The 20420-nt window shown below is 43.5% G+C and overlaps 1 protein-coding gene across 1 annotated transcript; it reads right to left on the bottom strand.

Annotated features, from left to right (window-relative positions):
* Positions 1-11045: 11045 nt before the first annotated feature.
* On the bottom strand, positions 11046-14764 carry CXCR4 (C-X-C motif chemokine receptor 4). Its single transcript, XM_060015719.1, has 2 exons — positions 14672-14764; positions 11046-12609 (listed from the first exon to the last, which is right to left on the bottom strand). Exons 1-2 carry the CDS (start codon positions 14684-14686, stop codon positions 11563-11565), a joined length of 1062 nt encoding a protein of 353 aa, XP_059871702.1. The 5' UTR covers positions 14687-14764; the 3' UTR covers positions 11046-11562.
* Positions 14765-20420: the final 5656 nt, after the last annotated feature.

Genomic DNA, 20420 nt, shown 5'->3' with positions numbered 1-20420 from the left:
TGTCTCTGATGATGTTTAGTAGCTCAATTTATAAGGCCTATTTCTGAAATGAAGAATAATTCTAGAAGGAGAATAATTCCTTTGTTACTAATCTGTAAGGTCCACGAGGCCAGAGACTTTGTTTGTTACTGTCGTATCCCAGCACTTGACACATAGGAGGTGCTCAATGAATATTTGTTGAATGATTGGATGTATATTCAATCTTTTTTTTTTTTTTGGCTTCTATTAAATAGAAGAGACAAGAATAAGACATACTATAATAGCATTTTAGATAGAGGCTATATTAGTTTGGTAAAGCTACCTTAACAAAGCACTGAGACTGGGTGGCTTAAAGAACAGTACTTCCTTTTCTTACAATTCTGGAGGCTGGAAGTCTGAAATCAAGGTGTCAGCAGGGTTGATTGATTTCTTCTTTTGTCTCTTCTTGGCTTGTAGATGGCCATCTTCTCCCTGTATCTTTACATGATCTTCCCTCTGTATGTACCTATGTACTAATTTTCTCTTCCTATAAGACACCAGTCATGTTGGATTAGGACCCACCCTAGAAACTTGATTTTAAGTTGATTATCTCTTTAAAGAACCTATCTCCAAATACAGTCACATTCTCAGGGCTTCAACATATGAATTTTTCAGGGGTACAAGTTAGCCTATAAACAGAGGCCCGTAAAGCAACTCTTTGATTTTAAGTGTTTTAACTTGTCTTGGACACCAATGGAAGTAGAAATACAATAAAATAATATGAAAAATAAAAATTATATTTAAAAAGGCAAAGAATTAATACCCTTCCTCAAATGTCTAATTTATAGCCAAAGAGTTATATTAGTATATCTAAAAAACAGACAATGAGGTATAAGACCAAAGTGCTAGGGACTTCCCTGGTGGTCCAGTGGTTAAGAATTCGCCTTCCAATGCAGGGGACGCGGGTTCAATCTCTGGTAGGGGAGCTAAGGTCCCGCATGCTGTGAGGCAACTAAGCCCGTGCACCGCGACTAGAGAAGCCAGTGCGCCACAACTACTGAGCCCGCGCGCTCTAGAGCCCAAGCTCCACAAGAAGAGAAGCCTGCACGTGCCGCAACTAGAGAAGCCTGTGCACCGCAATGAGAAGCCCTTGCGCCGCAACTAGAGAGAAGCTCCTGCGTGCCGCAACAAAGACCCTGCACAGCCAAAAAAAAAAAAGATCAAAATGCTTTGGTAATTCCTGAGTGGACTTGTAATGTTCAAGATACATGATTTATCTTGAAAAAGAAATGTTACAGCTCATAAATGACCATATGCTTGAAACTACCAGTGGAGATTTCTTTATTACGTGGATTAAAAATCCAAATCAGGCCAGATAATACCTTTATCATTAAAACATATATTGTTTTGAATTTATATCCACATTAGGAAAATTTGTTTCCCAGGACATAATAAAAATTATTAAATTATTACTTATTAAAATATTAATTTTATTTTAACTGTAGGAAAAATGTTAGTTTTTTCCTTTCTAGTCCTTTTGTCTACTTGGTTCCTCAGCCTATGTCAAGTAATAAAAGTAACAAACTTGTGGTATCCTCTCCACAAAAGTGAACATTGGTCTTTTTCTCCTGGCATTTCCTACCTCAGAAACTTGCATTATGTTACGTCTTGTAAACCACCATTGTTGTGTGTGGCTATGTTTTGGGGACTTATTAGAATGAAGGAAGTTCTTCCCCAACATGACATTTCCTTTCTAATACAATACAAAAATGGAGTATTTAGGGTTGACCACTTACACATTGTTCCCATTTCAGGCCCCACAGTATTGCCGTCATGTATGAATGCCTAACCTTTCAGAAATTTCCTTTAGGTTTTCTCGTATGTTTACTTTCCTGTGGGTTTTGAAAGACTTGACCTCTCTGGGAGAAGTCCTTTGAGAGACCCCAGATCCATATCACCTCTACTAGAGCCTTAACTGGACAGTTTTGTAAAGATGGCGCCATGACTATGTATTGATTTGAAACAGCTTCGCTCACCATAAGCTCAGTCCAGCCTGTGGCTACTGCTACACAGCTCTGAATTCCATTCTCTTGTACTTGTGGAATTCTCTAGAATGCTTCCTTTAGATCATAACCTTCAGTTCAGAAACACTGCACTTTATCAAAGGCTCTACTTGGAATATAATGTTAAGATTTCTGCTACTAGTAAATTCTACTACTACCTTCTAAATACCTTTGGGGTAATATAAATGTCTGATATTTTAAAAATATCAAACTGTTTAAAAAACTGAGATATATTAAAAATTTTTAAGAGTTTATTTGAACAAAATTGACTGGAATTGGGCAGCACCAAATCGGAAGTGGCTAGGACCACTCCTCCACAAGAGCCAGGGGAAAAGACTTACCTAAAGAGGTACAGAAGCAAAGAAAGGAAATAATTTGATTGGCTATAGCTTTAAGCCTAGGTGGCTGTTCTTTAATTGACTGTCCTTAGCATTTTGATTTTATAACCTTGAGGCATTTAAAAGCTTAGATTTTGGTTTGTTTAGTAGGCTGCCAGGGCATTAGAGCCTCAGTCTAATAATCTCCTTGTTTAATTAATTCAACACTGCAAATGCCTAGTTCCGTTCAGTTCAACAATCATTTATTTAGTACTTAGTTGGGCCCTGAGCCGATTTAAAAAAAAAAAAAGAAAGAACAAGACTGGGTTCCTATCTTGGAGTGTTTATAGCCTAGGAAGGAGCTTATACACTTCTTTTCTCCCTGCCCTACACCTTTTAAAATAAGCTGATTATTTTTTCATTATTCATTATAGTAAGTTTGGAAAATACAGAGAAATCAAAAAAAATATTTAAAAATCAGTCAAAAGGCCTATCACTTAACTACCGCTAATAACATTTTTATTTATCTTTTTTATATGCATAGACTTAAAAAAATTTATAATCAGATAGTATGTACAGTAGAAGTTGTATGAAACTGCTTCTTTCGTGTCACACCTCATACACATTTTCCAGTAGCCTTTGTAAACATCACTGAAGAAGCTAGATAATATTCCACTGTGTAGAGTCACCATAGTTTCCTTAATCTTCATTTTGCTGCGAGATATTTAGATGATTTCCTATTTTCTTGTTATTCTACCTGAAAAACTCAGCTTTGCGCACAAAACATTTTTAGTATTTACTACTCTTTCCTGAAGTTAAAGATCCAGAAGTGGTCTCTCTTTGTGCAAGGGGGTGAACATTGAAGCTTCCAGGGCATCTGCCAGGGCTTTGGAAGGGTTTGGCCAGTTTACGCCTGACTAGCAGTGCTTAGTGATGCCTGGCTCACTGCGTCCTTGCACTTGGGAAACTATTACTTTGAAAATATTTGCTAGTTTGATAAATGAGAAGCGGTGTGTTTTGACTTTTATTTATTTGGTTGCCAGTGGGGTTGAACGTGTCCTCATACTTTTGTTTATCAGTTTTATTTCCTCTTTTATGAACTGGCACTGTGTGTCCTTTCTCATTTTATTATTTCTTCCACATTGCTCTTCTTTTCCACTTCTTACAGATGGGATTTCAGCTCAGCCAGGGTTTTTTCTCCAGGGCCACTTTAGCCTATACAGCTTGTCTTCCTTTTTTCAGGACCCATGGTGACTGATCAATTGTTTTTGTACTGTCACACAGCTGTAACAGAAAGCCCATCTTAAACAGAAAGCACTTCGCAGTTTCTTCAGTGTCTTCTCATGCCTTCTCATCTGAGACAGAAGTTGGGCCTCTCTCCTCAGGAAAAATGTTCTATAAAGTAGTGAAGTTCACTTGGAAACTCTCTTAGTAAGCGACATAATAGCGGCAGCCCCTTGGAGATTAATTTTGACATTCCCATGAGGCACCTGAAGGCTAAAAGCGGATAGCAGAATTATCCTCATTCCCTCCAAAGCTGGGGTCAGGTCCAAAAAGGCTTTCTGCACCATTGATTTTTCTTGGGCTTTTGTGGCTCAGCTTGTGGCTGTGAAACACTATTCATCACCGTGGATTATGGCTTTTTCTTTTGTCCTATTTACTGGCTGGAGAGTTGCTGCCAAAAGTTGTGACTGGTGATTATCACTTTGGAGAAGCAAATCTCATGTTGCTCACGCCTGAGGAAGGTTAGTCCGTGTGTATCCCAACAGCTCTGATGAGTGGACCATTGCTGTTCTAGCTACGGGGAGTTTTAACAGAAGACACCACCTTCATCTGTACTCCTGGAGATGAGAGTGATGGAGCACAAAAAGTGGATAAAAAAGGCAACTCTCCTATCCCAGGCCTTTCTTTTTTTTTTTTAAAATAAATTTATTTATTTTATTTATTTTTATCTTTGGCTGCATTGGATCTTTTTTGTTGCGTGCAGGCTTTCTCTAGTTGCGGTGAGCGGGGGCCACTCTTGGTTGCTGTGCGAGGGCTTCTCATTGCGGTGGCTTCTCTTGTTGCGGAGCACGGGCTCTAAGCGTGCAGGCTTCAGTAGTTGTGGCCCATGAGCTTAGTTGCTCCGCGGCATGTGGGATCTTCCCGGACCAGGGCTCAAACCTGTGTCCCCTGTGTTGGCAGGCAGGTTCTTAGCCCCTGTGCCACCAGGGAAGCCCTCCCAGGCCTTTCTTCTCCAAATAATAGACCCAGTAAAGCAGCAGGATTTGGCCAACCAATAGGGCACAAATTAGCACACAGACCCACACTGAGGTCCTACCTGTGAAAGCATTTTGTGGCTGGTAAAGTGCTTATAAATGGTAGGTGTCGTGTTTTTGCAAATACTTAAAGGTCACAGGTTCACTGGGGTTCTTGGTACCTTAAAGCTTAAAGAGTAAACTGTCTCATGTTAAGAGTTTCACATATTTATCCATGTTTATTGAATTTCTTCTGTATTTAAGCATTGTTTAGTTGTGGTCAGCAAACTACAGCCAGCAGGTCAGATTTGACCTGTCCCTGTTTTTCATAGCCTGGGAGCAAAGAATGGTATTTACATTTTTATAAAATGGTTGAAAAAAATTAAAAGAAGAATAATATTTTGTGATATGTGAAAATTATATGAAATTCAAACATCAGGGTCCAAAAATAAAGTTTTATTGGAACACAGACACGCTCATTCATTCATGTGTTGTCTCTGGATGCTTTCCTGCTACAATTGGCAGAGTTGAGTAGTTGTGACAGAAACTGCATGCCCTGTCAAGCCTAAAACATTTACTATCTAGCCCTTTACAGAAAAAGCTTTCGATCCCTGTTCTAGACACTGGAAATACAGCTATAAACAACATAGACATAGTCTTTGCGTTCATAGAGCTTACATTCATGTGTAACATCACTTTAAAATGGCCCCGGTGGGACTCACCCTTGGTCCTGGCTTTAGAAACAGGTTCTAACCAACTGAGCTAACTTATGTAATTTTAGCCAACATTGGCACAACCTATGGAATCTGATTTCTCATCAAGTCAAATCAAGCCTATCAATTAACTATGTTAGACTGCAAAGGTCTCTGCACTTAAGACATTAAACTAGTTGGGAAGCAAAATTTGTTTAAAAATGAAAGAAAAGAATAATGGTAATGACACACAACAGTTGCTTTTAACTTTTCAAAAGCCTTTTATGTGTGCTAGCTTACAAACTGCAGACTTCATGAGCTAAGAATTTAGGGTGGAAAAGCTCACTTTGGACTGATAGAGACTGAGTAGGCTTGCCAGAGGAAGTAGGATGTTGTCCAAAACGATGGTCATGATTTCATTCTTCAATCCCAGGGGCTTAACAAGTTGTCTCCTATGGACCGAAGTCCAAGAAACTGCCTTTGAGGCTCTTTCCCATATTCCATGGTTTGGCAGAATTTCTGCTTTTATCCTCATGGTGTGAATGGACAGCCTCCCTTGGGCTGCTAAAATAGGAAGACAGGGATTGGGAGCTTCTCACCCAGCTTTGTGAGGTGGGCAGGGATCTGCTCTCCCCTAAATGGGAAATCAGTGGAAGCAAGACTTGGGGGACAGGTATTAAATAATAGAAAAATTGGGTGGGAGGGCGAAAACTTTGATTTCTTAAAATGTAAGGAAGTCGGAAAGTCTGAGAGTCCTTTAGCTAAGTTTCCAGCATGTCTAGAACATCAAAGGATTAGTTCTTCCACTATACCATGAGCAACATTCATACCTGCATGGCCCAGGGTTTTGTTCAATAAATGGTTCAATAAAAGAATGGCTGATAAAAAAGAATGAAATATTGCCATGTGCAGTGACAAGGATGGACCTAGAGATTATCATACTAAGTGAAGTAAGTCAGACAGAGAAAGACAAATATTATATGATACCACTTACATGTGGAATCTAAAAAATAATACAAGTGACTCTCTATATAAAACAGAAACGTACTCACAGACATAGAAAACAAACTTATGGTTACCTAAGAGGAAAGGGTTGGGGGAGAGGGATAAATTAGAAGTACGGGATTAACAGATACAAACTACTATACATAAAATAGATAAGCAACAAGGATTTACTGTATAACACAGGCAACTGTCAATATCTTATAATAACCTATAAGGGAAAATAATCTGAAAAAATATATTTATAACTGAATCAGTTTCCTGTACACCTAAAACTAACACAATATTGTAAATCAACTATACTTCAATAAAGAAAAAAAGAATGGCTGAAAGAGTAAAGGAAGGAAGTCAAGTCTCACACAAACATTAATCAGAATGCTTAGAGCATACTGTGCTCTCAGGAATACAAATTTATGGGTGTTCATTCATTAGCTCATTCAGCAAGTATTTATTGGGTCCTGCTATGTGCCAGGCACTGAAACCCATTTTATTTCAATGACTAATAGTGAAAACCTTTCTCAAATGTCAGTGTCTGCTTTGTTGCTTTAAAAAGTACAACCAGGCGAGTGTCCGGTATTGAACCCTAAAGAGGACTGGAGAGCATGGAGGATCTTTTTGACCTCATGGTTATTACCCTGGCTAATGTCATAGAAAATAATAAAGTTACTATAATGCTTAAGAAGGCACACTCTGCTGTCAGACTGCCTGGTGTCAGAGCTTTACCACTCATTAAATATATGGCATTGGGTTAATTTTGCCTCAATTTCTCCATCTGTAAAACAGGAAAATAATATTTCCTACTATATAGGGCTGCTGTGAGATTAAATAATCAATGTATTATTTAATGTAGGAAACCCTCAAAGTGAATGGTAACTGTTTTTGTTATCACATAGGATTCGGCCTGGAAAAGATAGAGATGTTTGGACTGAATACATTGAGAACATGAGGACATGCCCCAGACCTTGGTGGTTCTGTTTTAATGCCATTTATAGTATGCATAGCAGAAAGAGCATAACCCCTTTATTTGTAGTTTAACTCTTTGACTGTGTCCTCGCCTGAAAATGCAGATAGCAATATCATCTAACTGATGGGCTCTTTGTGCGTGGATCACGTGTACGAGAGTGCCTGGAATTTAGTGAGCTTTCAATAAATATTACTTTCCTTCTGACAGAGTCAAATATGAGGAAGTAATTCCCTTTGATTAAGAGTGTTGATGAGTTGAGTTCTAGTTAATTGAACTGTAATATGTAAATCAACTTAATCGTGGACCGGCTCTGCCAGATAAACACCCAGCACCTGGTATGGTTTGGCTGAGCACCTTTATTTGTTTGATTTTGAAACATTCTTTCCCTTTTTGTGGCTTTCTTAACATTGTGGATCCTTCAGCTCAGCCTTCAAGCAGTTTAGCATTTCCAGTTGAAAGAAGGATTTTCAGAAGGTTTTAGAAGATTTTAATTATGGGACTTAACAGGATTGATTTAAATTAATCCAAATCAGTTGCAGACAATGGAACAATGGGCTGGTACCTTTTATTTTTCAAATAAAAGGAGAAAGATGGGAAGTTGTTCCTAGTTGAGTCACAGGCTGTGGTGAGGATTAAATGAGTAAACATCGTGGTCTTTAGAGCGACAGATATTGGGTGGAAACTAGAGAATCATCAGCAGTCACCCTTTACCATGTATTTCCCTTTGTGGGATGTCTTCTTAGAATGGCAGGAAAGCAGAAAACAAACAGAAAGATATGTTTGTTATGACAAAGTAACAGTGAAATCAGGGTGAAAGAGAATTGTGTGAGTTGAGTGAAGTGGGGGTAAAAAAGCATTGAAATGAGACAGAATAAAGGAGGCAAAAGGGAGACCTTGGGACCCTGTCCAGTGATAATTTCATGAAAGTATGCTGGTTGGATGTATCCTTATTCTGATAATAATTTTCATCCCATGGCCGTCACCTTAAAAACTTGTTCTCAGTCTTGAACACTGTTGACACTTTGGGCGGGGTAATTGTTGTGGGTGCCTGTCCTGTACATCGTAGGATGTTTAGCAGCATTCCCTGGTCCCTACCCACTAGATGCCAGTAGCACCTCACCTACCCTCCTACCCACCCACCTACCCCCCAGTATGATAACCCAGAATGTTTCCGGCCCTTACTAAATGTTCCCTGGGGGGCAAAAATCACCCCCAGTTGAGAACCACTGCTCTGAAAGGATTTGTCTCCACTACTTTATGGGTCCCTGAGGCTCCAACATTCCTCTTAAGCCATTCCTTTGGCTAACTTTTGGATTTCTCCAGCATTGATCGGATAAGCCACTTTGGCAGCCAAGTGGAGACCTCCTCAAAGTGGGCTGGGTAAATCCCCACAATGCCAGGCTCAGTGCCACATTTCCAAGTGTTGGGGCCGCCTAGATTATTTTCTAAGGTAATGTGAATCTTGTCTCCAGCGGTCCTTGACCCTCTTAAGTGAGTATTACCTGGGAATAATGACAACTCAATTCTGTTTGTGGTGCCTTTATTTACTGACAGTAAGCCTGGAGAAAGTCACAGACACTTAGTTGAAATTATTAAAATAAAGCCTGTACGTTATCCTCTTAAAAGAGTACCCCAGAATGATTACTTCAATATAGTAATCAAGTATAGGCATAACCACAAAAGGAGGCTGAGAAGCCCACAGTAGGGAGAGCTGAATTGCCAAGTGGCATTTGAGGAAAACAAAGGCTTGGCAAGATAAAAACATCCACTTTCCTCCCCAGTTACAGGCTTAATGTTATTAATAACTCAGATGTCATATTTACGCCATTATTGGCAGCATGCATACAATTTAAATATTTTAGCTTCCATTATACAACTGGATCTATATTACTGACCTTCAGGGGCCCCATTCATAAGGGATGAGGAAAGGGAACAATCAGCTACTTCATGCAAGGGCTGGCCAGCAGACTGGGTTTCCCAGCATTGTCAGACAAACCACCACACAGGGAATGCTTTGGAGCCGCTTGGAAATGGCAGGGTCAGGACAGAGAATGATAGGGGTGGGGGAGCTTTCAGGGCAGGGAGAGAGCCAAGGCTTTTTTTCTTTTTGAAAAAGAGATATCCCACCTTTGTTCCAAAGGAGAATGAAATATCCATTAAGACTGGTGACACTGGGAATTTTGTTTCAGCTCAGTTCCTTTTGTTGTGACTCCAGGGCAGAGGCGAGGAATCTGGGGTGACAAGGTTTCAAGCTAAGATGAGAAAGAAAAAGAATTCCTTCCAAGGATTTCTTCTATTGTCTCCTCAAGAATAAATATTTATAGAGAAAGTTCAAGTGAAGTCTTTTACAATGGTCACGGCTTTAAGACTAAGCCTTTGAGAGAAAACATGTAAAACTATGCTTAAATGAAGGGTGATCCAATTAGGCTTCCCAGGGTAAAAAACCAAGAAACCTCAAGATAATTTCCTATGTAAAATCTAATTGTGTTCTCAAGTGGAATAGGAATACTACTTTGAATTATCCCAGCTCCATAGACTGCAGCAAAAATGGACAGCCAAATTGGATTCTATTTTAAGTAATTAAATTATTTCCCTTCACAGGATCTATACTTTGTCTTCAACAAATGTGATTTGCCTCAGAAAGATAAGACATTGCAATTTTTCCTCCAAAATGGATTTTCTGTGCCAGAAACAATTACGAAAAGTAGACCAAATATTGCCTTATTTATATCCTGGTTATCATCTTTGAGGGCATGCCTGGAGTGCCGTGTGTGTGTCACAAAGTGAGACAGGTATGGCTACCATAGTTTAGAAATTATCTTTGAATGGAGACCGGAGCTGAAATGTACTCAAGAGCTTGGGGCTTGCACAATGGTAGTGTAAATAGCCACGGGTGATGTTACATAAGACTCCAAAATCTTGTGCAAAACGTGGGCAATGGGGAGCTTGCATCAATGGACCTTCCTTCTGAGCTCTGAAAGCACCAATTTAACTTTTATCTGCTTGGCTGAACCCTTGAGGTGCTAGATGTTGCAATAGATTAAGTGTTGAGATTTGCATAGAAGATATTACAAGAGGGGTATTTTGGGCATGGTTAATTTTATGAAGAAAACATTCACTTTTGGCTTTTGGCTTTTATTTTCAATAGCAGTTCAGTTGCCTTATGACCAGGTGTTCTGGGGGACAACAGTGGGTAATGGTTAAGAGCAAGGGCTGGAAGGATGAATGGAGTCAGCTCCTGGTATGTCCCCTTGAAAGTGCAAGTTATGGCAAGTCTCTGAACCTCAGTCTCCTTGCCTGTCAAAAGGGCGTGATGACATCTAGATTGAGAGGCGTAGATGAGAAGAGCATACAGTGCCTGGGTGGCACAGACCTGGAGTACACAAGGGGAGGATAGTAGTAAAATCTAAAACATGGGATTGCATACCTTTTCTTCTTTATGCACATTTATCCTTCGGGAAGATTATCTTTCATAGGAATATGTACTGGCTGGATATTTCTAAACTTCCATGAGTTAAGAGTGGTTAAGACTTCAGATACTGAAGTCACATTACCTGGTTTGAGATATTCATTGTGCTTACTTACTATACTTTGACCAAGTCACTTAGGCTTTCTGTACTTTGGTTTCCTGCTCTACAAAATGTTAGTAGTGATAGAACCAGAGCCTATCATAGAGTTGTGATAAGGATTAAGTAAAATATTACAACTAAAATACCTAGGACAGGATCTGACATGCCATGCAGGTATCTACTGTTATTTTTGACTTCTGCCAGCCAAAGGAATGTCAATAGAAATCAGAACGTAACACTAAGTAGGTTTATCATGTACTTTTATTAACAACTTAATACAAGGCTGTACATTGTAGGTACTGAAATCAACCCCCTCCTGAAAACTATACCACTTCAGGCTTTGGTTAAAAGTGCCACCTTCTACAGCAAAACCACATAGTGTAACCGAACACTTTAAGAGCAGGAAGAGGAAAATGTTCCACTGGAATGGACAGATTATTTATTTACAAACAGCTGAGGATACTTTCTAGCTTAAGTGATTTCACTATACACTCTGGAATGTTCAGTTCCCTTTTCTACGGTCCTACAAAGACATACAGCAACTAAGAACTTGGCCACAGGTCCTGCCTAGACGCTCATCAACATGAAACAACAACAAAAAATATTTATATAAATAAGTCAATTAAACCTCACAAAAACTAAAGGCACACAAGAAAAAAAGTCCAACAGTCGATAAAAACTGTACAGTGTTGGTCAGTCTTTTATATCTGAAAAAATGTGTAACTTCAGAAAAAGTTCTTTAATGTATACAAGTCCAGTGTTAGCTGGAGTGAAAACTCGAAGACTCCGACTCAGTTGAAACAGAAGAATGTCCACCCCGCTTTCCCTTGGAGAGGATCTTCAGGCTGGACCCTCTGCTCACAGAAGTGAGTGCATGCTGGGCAGAGGTTTTAAATTTGGCCCCAAGGAAGGCATAGAGGATGGGATTCAGGCAACAATGGAAAAAGGCTAGGGCCTCGGTGATGGAAATCCACTTGTGCACAGTGCTCTCAAACTCACACCCTTGCTGGATGATTTCCAGAAGGATGAAGGAGTCGATGCTGATCCCAATGTAGTAGGGCAGCCAGCAGGCAAAGAAAGCCAGGATGAGGATAACTGTGGTCTTGAGGGCCTTTCGCTTCTGGTAGCCCTTGGAGTGGGACAGCTTGGAGATGATAATGCAATAGCAGGACAGGATGACGATACCCGGCAGGATAAGGCCAACCACGATGTGCTGAAACTGGAACACCACCAACCACAAGTCGCTGGGATAGAAGCGGTCGCAGATGTACCTCCCATCCCCCTCCCTGACGTTGGCAAAGATGAAATCGGGAATAGTCAACAGGAGAGCAGGTATCCAGACACCAACATAGACCACCTTTTCAGCCAACAGCTTCCTTGGCCTCTGACTGTTGGTGGCGTGGACGATAGCCAGGTACCGGTCCAGACTGATGAAGGCCAGGATGAGGACACTGCTGTAGAGGTTGACTGTGTAGATGACATGGACTGCCTTGCACAGGAACATCCCAAAGTACCAGTTTGCCACGGCATCAACTGCCCAGAAGGGAAGTGTGAGAACAAAGAGGAGGTCTGCCACAGACAGGTGCAGTCTGTACTTGTCTGTCATGCTTCTCAGTTTCTTCTGGTAACCCATGACCAGGATGACCAATCCGTTACCCACTATGCCAGTCAAGAAGATGATGGAGTAGACAGTGGGCAGAAAGATACGGTTGAAATGGGCATTTTCCTCCCGGAAGCAGGGTTCCTTTATGGAGTCATAGTCTCCTGAGCCCAAGTCATCCTCTGTGTAATTATCTGAAGAGAAAATCTGAAAAAGGCAAGGGAATGGACATTCACTTTTCAAGTTCAGCAGGCATTCCCGAAGTTCCAAACAATGTTTCTGGTATTTTAAAAAAGCAATTTATAAAAACCAACTCAGCCCGGCCTGCTTCAGGAACTTCTGCTCCCACTACAGTACTGGGGTCAGAGCACAAGGGAATTATTCTAGACTCCTACAACTCTCCTCCCATCTTCCCCCATAGTCGCTTCATTATATCCCTCATTAGGAGAACCAGTTACAAAATTCTTTGTTCAAAACAAGAGGGCGATGAGATTCTTTGGGTTCCAAAGTCACATCTTTGCTAACTCTTCTGCCCCGCCCACTAGAGGGAAGGAAAAACCTTGGGAGGAAAAAAACCAAAACAAAACACAAAGAGGCCACTCCTAGGCGGCATGATGGTGGGACTGGGGGTAGAATCTCGTGTTCCGAGGAGCTGGGATTAACTTTCTCTATGAAGATTCGCCAGGAGAGGGAAGAGGGGAGGAAGAAGCACTGCGGGGTCCCAAAGACTCTTATTCTATGGCATGAAACACTGTTTTCTCCACGACTGTCTAAACACAAACCATTCCGTACTTCAAGCAACACGTAGTGGGGAAGGGGAATGCGGTCTTAAACGAAGGGCTTTGGTGCTTGAGGGCGGGGGTGGGGTGTCAGAAGCGGGGAACCCTCACTCCCACCGGCGCCGCTCAGGGGCGTGGGTTTCTCTGCCAAACCCATGTTTATCACTTGGCGCCTTTGGGACGTTAGCGAGCACAGCATTTTAATGGGAGGGGAAAGTCACGGGGTCTGCACCCGTGGTCCTCGCCCCGAGTTTCATTTCCTCACTCTCCCGGGTCGCTTCCCATCCCGCCACGGATCCAGTTAATGGGGTGGGAGGTCTGCAAGCTGGAAGCCTCCAGGCGGAGGGCGCGCTGGGGGCCGGGTGGTCCAGCTCCAGCCTTCCGCGCGGCCCACCACGCCCACCGCCGGCAGGCAGTGGCTCCAACGGTTTGGCCCCGCCGCACGCCAGGCGCGGTCCTGCAGGGTGCTGGGGAGAGATTGGGCGGCTTCGCCGCGGGAGCCTTTGAATCGCGCGCCGCTGGGGGAAACGAAAAGCCTCCCTACCAAGGGGATTTCAAAAGGCTCCAGGAAACCACCGACGGTTAACTGGCGCAACCGGGCTCGGTGAGAGCCCAACTGTCCCCACTTGCACCTGCGTGTCTGCGCCGCAACTACCGGCAGCCCAGGTGCCCTCCCAGCCCTTCACTCCACCCTTAGTCCCCGCCGCGCACACCTCGGAGTGCTGCTGCACCGTGACCGTTTATATACTCCTTCAACTTCTGCACGACCCCCAACTCCAGAAGCCCGGGGCCCACTCGCGGCGCTGGCGACGCCCGCGATGTCTCTCCCTCAATCCTCAGTGGCGCGGGCTGCTCCCGGCCACCTCCCTGCTGCGGCCAACGCGCAGACACCTCAGCCAAGCGGCACGGTGGGTCCGCCCTCTGCTCACAGTGCCCGGGCACTGGCACAGCTCCGCGGGCAGCGGAGTTTAGCAAACACGCGCCCAACACCAAGAGCGGTCCCCAGGCGCCTTTGCTCCTGAAGTTAACCAGGGGCGCAGTCTCCCTCTGGGAACTCAGCCCCGGCGCGCCGCCCTCCACCTCCAAATTCAGATCATGTAATTCGCTCCAAAAGAAACCCCCGCTCCCCCGAGTAAGAGACCCACGGTCTCTGGCAGCGCGCACATCTTCTCTGCACTTGTGCACAGAATGTTCTGTTTGCAAACAGCGTGCAAACCTGGCGCGCGCCGCAGAACTCAAGGGGGAGACACATGCAGCCACCGAAAACGGTCGTTCCCATCTTTTCTCCTCTACTTAGAAAAAGATTTCAGTCCAACCCCACCCCCCCACCCCGACCGTAGCCAAGCGCACGAAAACTCCTTTCTATGCCCCTTCTCGGGGGCACGGGCACCTCCAATATTCTGGTCGTTTCTGCCCGCTCGGAGAGGGGTTGCGCTCTAAATTCATGTGTTTGTAATACGTTTAAGAAAAAGCAGGTTGAAACGACTTACATGGAACCCGTCCATGGTAATCGCTTGCTCTCCAGCCGCGGGGGCTACCGGAGTACTCAAGTCCTAGAAGACACTTTGCTACCTGCTACCACAGCCAACAAACTGAAGTTTTCAGTCGAAGCTGGACTTTTATAAAAACACGCTCCGCGGGCGGCGCATGCGCCGCGCGGGTGGGCGGGAGGGCGGGGCGGGGAGAAAGGCGGGGTGGGGGGGGAGAGGGGCAGATGAGCGGGTGGAGGCCGCGAGGGAGGGGCGAGGGGGTAAGCACTCAGGCGGCCCCCGCAGGCTAAGCCAGGGAAGCCTCTCAGCGGCTCCCTTTAGCTCTAGCTCGAGATCACCTCGTGAGTCTAGAGCTGTGGAGGGCGTCCCGGAGGCGTGCCGCAACTTGGGAAAGCAGGATGCGCTCGCAGGGAGGTTGAAAGCGCGGGCGACCGACGCGTCCCTGTGTGGCGCGTCTATCCTTGCTCACGTGGGTGGCATTCCAGACCCGGGAAGGCTACAGATGGAGACACTGAGTCCCAGAGAGGGGAAATGACTTGCCAGAGTAACCCGACCAATAGGCGGCAATGCTGGCATCGGGTCCAACATCTGACTCCATTCCCTGCTCTTTCAGCACATGCAATCCATTCAGGAAATGAAATAAGTAAAGATTCTTTCTTCAGAGCACAGCTGTATATAACTAGGCATGCACATCCACAGTAATAGTACTAGAGTCAGGAAACACTTTCAGAAGAAGGTAGGATGATTTGGCATAATTCTGGGGGGAGGCTGTGATAGAGAAGTAGGTATGTATTCCCAGGTAACCAATTCGTGAATAGTACTTAAAATATATATATATATATATATATATATATATATATATATATATATATATATGCTTTGTTCTCTTAGAGAAACTTAGCGAATAGTACTTTTGTAACATATCACAAGGTAGTTGCACAGAATCATTCATTCCCACAACACCCTGTGGGTGTTACCATTACAGAGATGTATTTAGTCAACAGATATTTAGTGAGGGCTGACTGCATGCCACACACTGTTCCAGGCGCTGGGGATACAGCGGTGAACCTGGCAAAGCCCCCAGGCGGAGGAAACAGGAAGGAGCCCTGCAGAGATGAAATGCCAGGGTTGGCAGGAGGTTCCAAGCGGACTCGAACCCACATCTACCGGCCCCGCATCTGCAGTCCGACCCAATACGGAGGACAAGCCTTGGCAGCGGTAAGAAATTAGGTTGGAGAGCAGGGCGGGGTGGAGTTGGGGTGGAGTCTGGACGCTTAACCCCAGACGGCTGGGGTTTGCAGTGGGCGCCCAGACAGTGCTTTCCAGTATCGCGCCACTTCCCACCCACGGAGAGCCTGGGTGGGGCCGGGGACCCAGTGAAGGACGGGGCCGAGAAATAGTGCGACCGACCGCAGGCGGGGGTGACCGCAGGAGTGACAGCGGGGACCCAGGTGTGAGCGTCAGCCGCCGGGAGAGGTGGTTGCACTGCGACGCGGACTGCAGACGCCTCCCACCCTGGGACCCTCGCGAGAAGAGGGCTTGCCCAGACTGGACCTTAAGCACCACCCCCTTTTTCTTCCAGATGAAACCTCTCAATCTGGAGGTGTTCCAGAGACAGTGGGTAGGCTGGGAACTGTATCTCTACAGAGCATAAGTTTTTCCTCTTTTGTCTGGACCCTTTCCCTAATATTTGTCGGTGAAGGTCCTCATCTACTGAAAGCTGATATTGGAGTTAGGAGGTGGGACTCTGAGAAACTGTCAATTTAGGACACAATAATGATGGGATAAAATCGGACATAATATTATGTTATGTAGAATTTTTTTAAGTCTTAAAAGCACTTTAAATTTTGATAAATCATTAATAAAATGTCAGGATCTTCACATTTCCATAAACCAGGTAGGACAGGCATCCTATCGGCTGAAGGGCTGGCGTTTCAGACAGGTTCCATGGCTTGCTTTTCTTGAAGCTTAGTAGTGGCAGAATCGGTGTGTTTTGACCCAGAATGTCAGCAGCATTGTACCTCAAAACTCTTATCTTCACAATGGCTAACACCTGAAAAGTGGAATCTCCCAAACCCACCCAAAAAGGGGAGAGAAGGTAAATCCAGAGTAAAATGATTTGCACAATAAATATTTGTTGATTGTTTGCAGACAAAAGAAAGCTCCTTTCCTTTATCTGAGCACTCCTTTACATCCTTTTAGGTATATTGCTAGAAGGAAGAAGATAGTTAAGAGAACAATGAAATGCTATTTCGTGACTATCAAATTAGGCAAAAAATTTTCTTTGCAAAGATAATATTGGGTCTCAGGATTTGATAAGACCAACTGTCTCTCGCCTGTGGCTGGTGGGAATGTGGGTTGGGACAATCCTTTGTGGAAAACACTTTATATTCAGCAGGAACCTTAGAACAGTAATTCCATAAGTTTCTATGGAAACTTATCCTAAAGAAATAGGATTTTGCAACAAAAGTATTCACGTTCACAGAGGCATTTTTATAATAGTGAAGTATCTGAACAGCCCTAAGTGTCCACTGTTAGTAGAATAGCTGAGAAAACGTTGGTACATCCATATTTGGAATTCCATATGCCCATTGCAAGTGATGTTTGCAAAGAATTTTTAATGACAGAGGAAGATGCTTATGAAACATTAGGTACAAAAACCAGGATTCCAAACTGTGTATATAGTGTGATCTCAGTTATGTTAAAATTAGGAGAAGGTTGGAAGGAAAGCCAAAGTGTTTATAGGAGTTTTCATTGGGTACAGAATTATATTTGATTTTTTACTTTGTTCCTTGCGTTTTACTGTGCTTTCCAAATTTCCTATAGACGCGAAACATTTTCATGTTCAGGAAAAAGTCAATATGATAAAAAAGGAAACAATCCTTTCTCATACCTTTCCACTTCCTAAAGTATTCGCTAGACATGATAACTTTTTCTATGATAGTCGTCCTTTCCTCTTTCTAAGGAATGGTCTCAGGTCATTTTCCTCTGCGCTAATCCTACCTGAACTGATTTTTTAAACGCTCTGATGTTCTTAAAAACAAAGCAGAACAAAAAACTCAAACATTTATTGAAGGCTTGTAATATGCAGCCCACCTCATATAATCCCCTCAACAACTCTGGAAGGCATGTACCACCTCTACTCCACGGGTAAGCAGACTGAAGTCCAGAGAGGGTGAGGAACTTGGCTGTGATCACACAGTGAGGATCTGCAGCCAGTCCGTCTGGCTCCAAAGCCCAGGCTGTCTCCACTACATCACAGTGTCTGCTTTCTCTGATGCTGAGATTCACCGTCTGAAACTCCTTCCTCTGAAAGGGCATTTGGCATTTACTTACATGCTGCTTTGAGTGGCATCTCTTGTGACAATATTCAATTTTAAAATGAGTGTATAGCTTTTCTCCTCTCCCCCAAATAGTCCAGGTTCCTTAAAGTGAATGCTCAGATATCCTCTATGCAGCTAGCCCACTGATGAACAAATGATGGACTCCTTAATCGTTTATTGAAGCTTTGTTTAACGAATTAATGACTTCCCTGTGTGGCTCTGGCAACAGAGCTAGGCCTAGGGGCTGTCAGGGCTTGGCAGGGTCCCCAAGTTCTCAGGCTGGCTTTAGCCCAGGGAATAACTAGTCTTGGCCGTGGTTTGGAGGGGATGCTGACAAATCCAGTGACACAGTGGCAAGCATTCTGCCACCTCCTGTTGCTCGCTCTGCAGCTGGTTGGTTTGTGTGTGAGCTTGTGTGCGTGTGTGTGTTATCTGTTTGTGTATGACAGAAAGCTGTACTCTGTCCCCAGATAGGCTCAAAGCCAGTTGGGGAGAAAGCTTAGGGACAGACCTCCTCCCGATGGTGGATGGCAGGAGGCAGCTGCATCAAAGGCCTTCTGAAAGCACCGGGTCCCCCTGTCCCCTCCCTGGGCCCTCCCCTGTCTCTGAAAAGAAAAATTGCCACTTTTGTTTTTGACAGAGAAAAAAAATACCAACTTCCTTGATGGCAGTAGGGGATACTCAAAGGGACAAAGTTAATATTTTCCCAAGTAATTTTTTAAAAAGGAAGCTATTTCTCAAGGGCCATGTAATTCTAACAGAGGGTTATATATCTAAAAGTGACAATGCTATCAAATGTCAACTATTTCCAAGCTGATATTAGGTGGGAGAAATGGTCCACCACCCCACTGCTACTGCACCCAGCCCACTCCTTATTCCCCAGCTCCTTATGTCACCAGCACCTACAGGTGAAAAATGACTTTGGCAAATAAACCTGTCTTCCATCTTGCAGCTATATACCAATTTAGGAAGATTATTACTGGTTTTCCAGGTACCATTTTTATCCTAAATTTAAGTCATATCTTGAGTTTCTAAAAGGTCTGATTTGGCTAAAATGAGATTATTCATGATTTCCATTGAAGCTCTGTAGCAGTCAAAAACAGTTAACGAAATTGCCTTTACAAAGAGAAAAGCTAGACTGGTAAACAAATACAGCCAATTTAGAGTCACTCTGGTAAGTCATTTTAACAAAGCAGCCACTTAATTGACAGTGCAATGATCATAACTTGACTAATTCCACTGCCAGGAGGATGTAGTACTCTCAGAGTTTGCTGGGCTCACGTGGCAGGTGTGGTGTGTGGATCCGAAGAACAAACAACAAACAGACTCAGTGCTGCTACCTCAAAAATTATGGTGTCAAGCTGGGAAAGAGGGCATGACTTTAGGAAATAATTGAGTGAGAAAACTCTGTTCTCCATGGAGAAGGCTTGTCATTGTTTTCCTTAAACCAGTAATTTATTGGCGGTGACCTCAGGCAGCTTTATAACAAGAGGAAGCGCCCAGAGCCCTGTGGACAGTCCACTTTCTAAAGAGAATAATGCATCCATGGCAGAGCCAGGGTGCTCCCAGAAATGTGATCTGATCACCCATACAGATGGGCTCTGAGATCATTCTACCAAGAGTTTTATATTAGCAGAAGGACAGGATGGGAAGTGTGTGTGTGTGTGTGTGTGTGTGTGTGTGTGTGTAGAGGGAATTCATGCAATGTTCTTGCATGAGCAAGTTATTAAATCCAAAGCCATAACCAATCTGGCTGTAAGTAGCCAGAGCTACTTGTAAAGGTCTAAGGCACCAGTGACAAATTCTAAAAACCTGCAGATACTGTAAATGAATGAGGCAATAGGGAGTGGTAGGGACTGTGAAGACATGGAGGGTACATACCCTGTCCAGAGTGGGTAGCCACTATCCTGGATTGCCCTATGTGGGAATTTGGGCCATATCTTCCAATTTTTTAAAGAGAAGCTGAAAGTCCTGATTTGTTAAATGTGAAATCTCTCAACTTTAAAATGTAGATTCAAAACAAACAAGCAAACAAACAAAACCTTTAAAAGCTTCCAGTTTACACTGGCCTAAGGTATTGGCACTAGGAATCAAAAGACTAATTGGGGGTTGGGAGACCTGGAAGGATGGAACAGATACAGACAAGGGCAACAGTGCCAAATAATCAGAATCAGCTTCAGAACCCTTTTGCAGTAGCCTCTGTGCCATAATTTGTCCATTACGCCAAGACTGAAATTAATCACTTTGGATTTCCTGAATTGATTCTCCCCTGTAGCTCCCACTGTACTCAGGTTAATATTTAGGACCCTGAAGAGAATGAACTCAACTTCTGTGTGACTCTGTTTTATTCCCCCAAACGCTTCCCCATCCCTAGGCTCTCAGCCTTCTTGGCTACCTTGCATGCATGAATGCTGGGCTGTTACTCC

Source organism: Delphinus delphis, chromosome 7, assembly GCF_949987515.2.
Source record: "Delphinus delphis chromosome 7, mDelDel1.2, whole genome shotgun sequence".
Taxonomy (NCBI): Eukaryota; Metazoa; Chordata; class Mammalia; order Artiodactyla; family Delphinidae; genus Delphinus; species Delphinus delphis.
This window is presented reverse-complemented; position numbering and strand designations above follow the sequence as displayed.